The sequence below is a fragment of the Echinops telfairi genome, unplaced genomic scaffold (genome assembly GCF_000313985.2).
Source record: "Echinops telfairi isolate 266 unplaced genomic scaffold, ASM31398v2 ScPeMD7_23;HRSCAF=83, whole genome shotgun sequence".
NCBI classification, from domain to species: domain Eukaryota; kingdom Metazoa; phylum Chordata; class Mammalia; order Afrosoricida; family Tenrecidae; genus Echinops; species Echinops telfairi.
In genome coordinates, this window is record NW_022103920.1 from 71,428,138 (window position 1) to 71,429,959 (window position 1,822).

The 1,822-nt window shown below is 29.0% G+C and overlaps 1 protein-coding gene across 4 annotated transcripts in view; it reads right to left on the reverse strand.

Moving 5' to 3' along the window:
- The window catches only part of DGKB (diacylglycerol kinase beta), a 788,541-nt gene that overhangs the window by 461,379 nt on the left and 325,340 nt on the right, over positions 1-1,822 (reverse strand). For all 4 annotated transcript variants that reach the window (XM_045288861.1, XM_045288860.1, XM_045288859.1 and 1 more), the window contains one exon: positions 1,349-1,434. In XM_045288861.1, the coding sequence (XP_045144796.1) occupies positions 1,349-1,434 (86 nt within the window). The remainder of the gene's footprint in view (positions 1-1,348; positions 1,435-1,822) is intronic.

Consider the following 1,822-nt stretch of genomic DNA (forward strand, 5'->3'; position numbering starts at 1 on the left):
TTTATAAGTAGATGTAAGTTATTAGATGCTTACCAAAAGCATCCTGACAACATGAATTCACTTAAAAATTGTTTTTGAATTTTTATGATTATAAAAAGATAGAATATTCTCTATATGTGTGAAAAATATATGAAGGAAAGGAACAAATAGAGTGAAGGTTTAATGGAATATTGTTGTTGATTTCATCTCTTGAACTGAGCTGTATATATACATATGATGTTTCTTTTTTGAAAAATCCCTCTAGATTCCTTAACCCTCAAATGTAAAGACTGGTTAAAAAAAGAAGAAGATGAAAAGTACATTGAAATGGACGTGGAGTCTTTAGTGACACACAAGTTCATTTTCTAAGGGAAAAAAACAGATTATTTTCAACTTGTATTTTAATTTAATATATGTATAAAATAAAACTCATTTTCTTTTAAAGAGTTTATTTTTAACAAATAACCACTCAAAGCAATACAAAAATGATAAGTGAAATGAGAGTTAAAAGTGAAAATATTTATTTTGGATTTACCTCAGCATAAGGACCACCCAGTTTATAATTTTTGAACTATTAATCAGTTCTGAAAGTGCTGTGAAATCCTGTTTGGGTTATTTTTTTCTGACTTATTAATAGGTCCGTGTGTCTATGTGTAATGTATGTTTCCATGTTGCCTTTAATTATGTACCTATTTTTTGTTTATAGAAATGAAACTATGTTTAACTTAAAACAAAATAACAGAATAAGGATGAAGGCATGCTTTCTAAAAAAGAAGCTTTGTTTTTTTTAGCCAATTCCTCCAACACTGAGATTCTGAAAACCTTCTGTGCCAGTGATTTGTGAGGTTAACATAAAGCGACAGATGATAAGATTGTATAAAAGTCTTAGTACAGGACTATCAGTAGTTATAGGTTACATAAATTAGCATTGATGATGCTGATAATTCGAATGCAGGGATGAGCACAGAAAACCAAACGCTGTGGTTCTATATTTAAACAAAAAGAGTATGTCTATATATCATGAATTTTATTATAAACACAAGTACGTATTCCAAAACCAACCTGCATAATATTTGGCTCCCTATCCAGGGCAAAGAAACAAGCAGATTTTATAGAGCCTAATATGAATGCAATCTCAGGAGTCTACCAAATGCTATGAGAATGAAATAATCTTAGGTAGTTAAAAATATTAATTGAATTAAATACCTAAAATGCAGGTTAAACCAACAAATAGCCTGGGGTACACCAGATGTCCTATTATGTTTTAGTTGCAACCACAGATATTGATTAATAAGTAAGTAAATAAGTAAATAACTAACTAAAATACACAGGATTGAAGGTTATCGCGTTAGACATTTGTCCTCCTTACCTATGCAGTCCAAAATCCACCCCACGGTTCCATCTCCACCGCAAGCCAGCACTCGGAAATCAGAAACGTCACGGAAAAAATTTAACCTTGAAAACATAGTTTATGGTATATGACTGACATTTTTCAATTAAGATTTTTTTTCAGTTTATTTCATCAACAAAAATAAAAAAAATTTTCTGTAAAGACTATGAGGTTTCTCAATGGTCTTATGAAAAACATGTTTTCTTATCAAGAATAACAAAACTGAAGAATCTATGATAATACTAAAAATATTTTAGAATTATAGATTCTATGTACAATAATGCATAATTTTCCTATAATCCGCTAAGATACAAAAGCAAAATTAATAAGCTACAATTTTGGATAACATTCTCCCAGATATGCTCTATAATCAATGATATAATTCAAAATAATAGGTACTACTTTATTTCAATAATATTCATCAATCAAAAGATTGTTTTATAATTACATAAA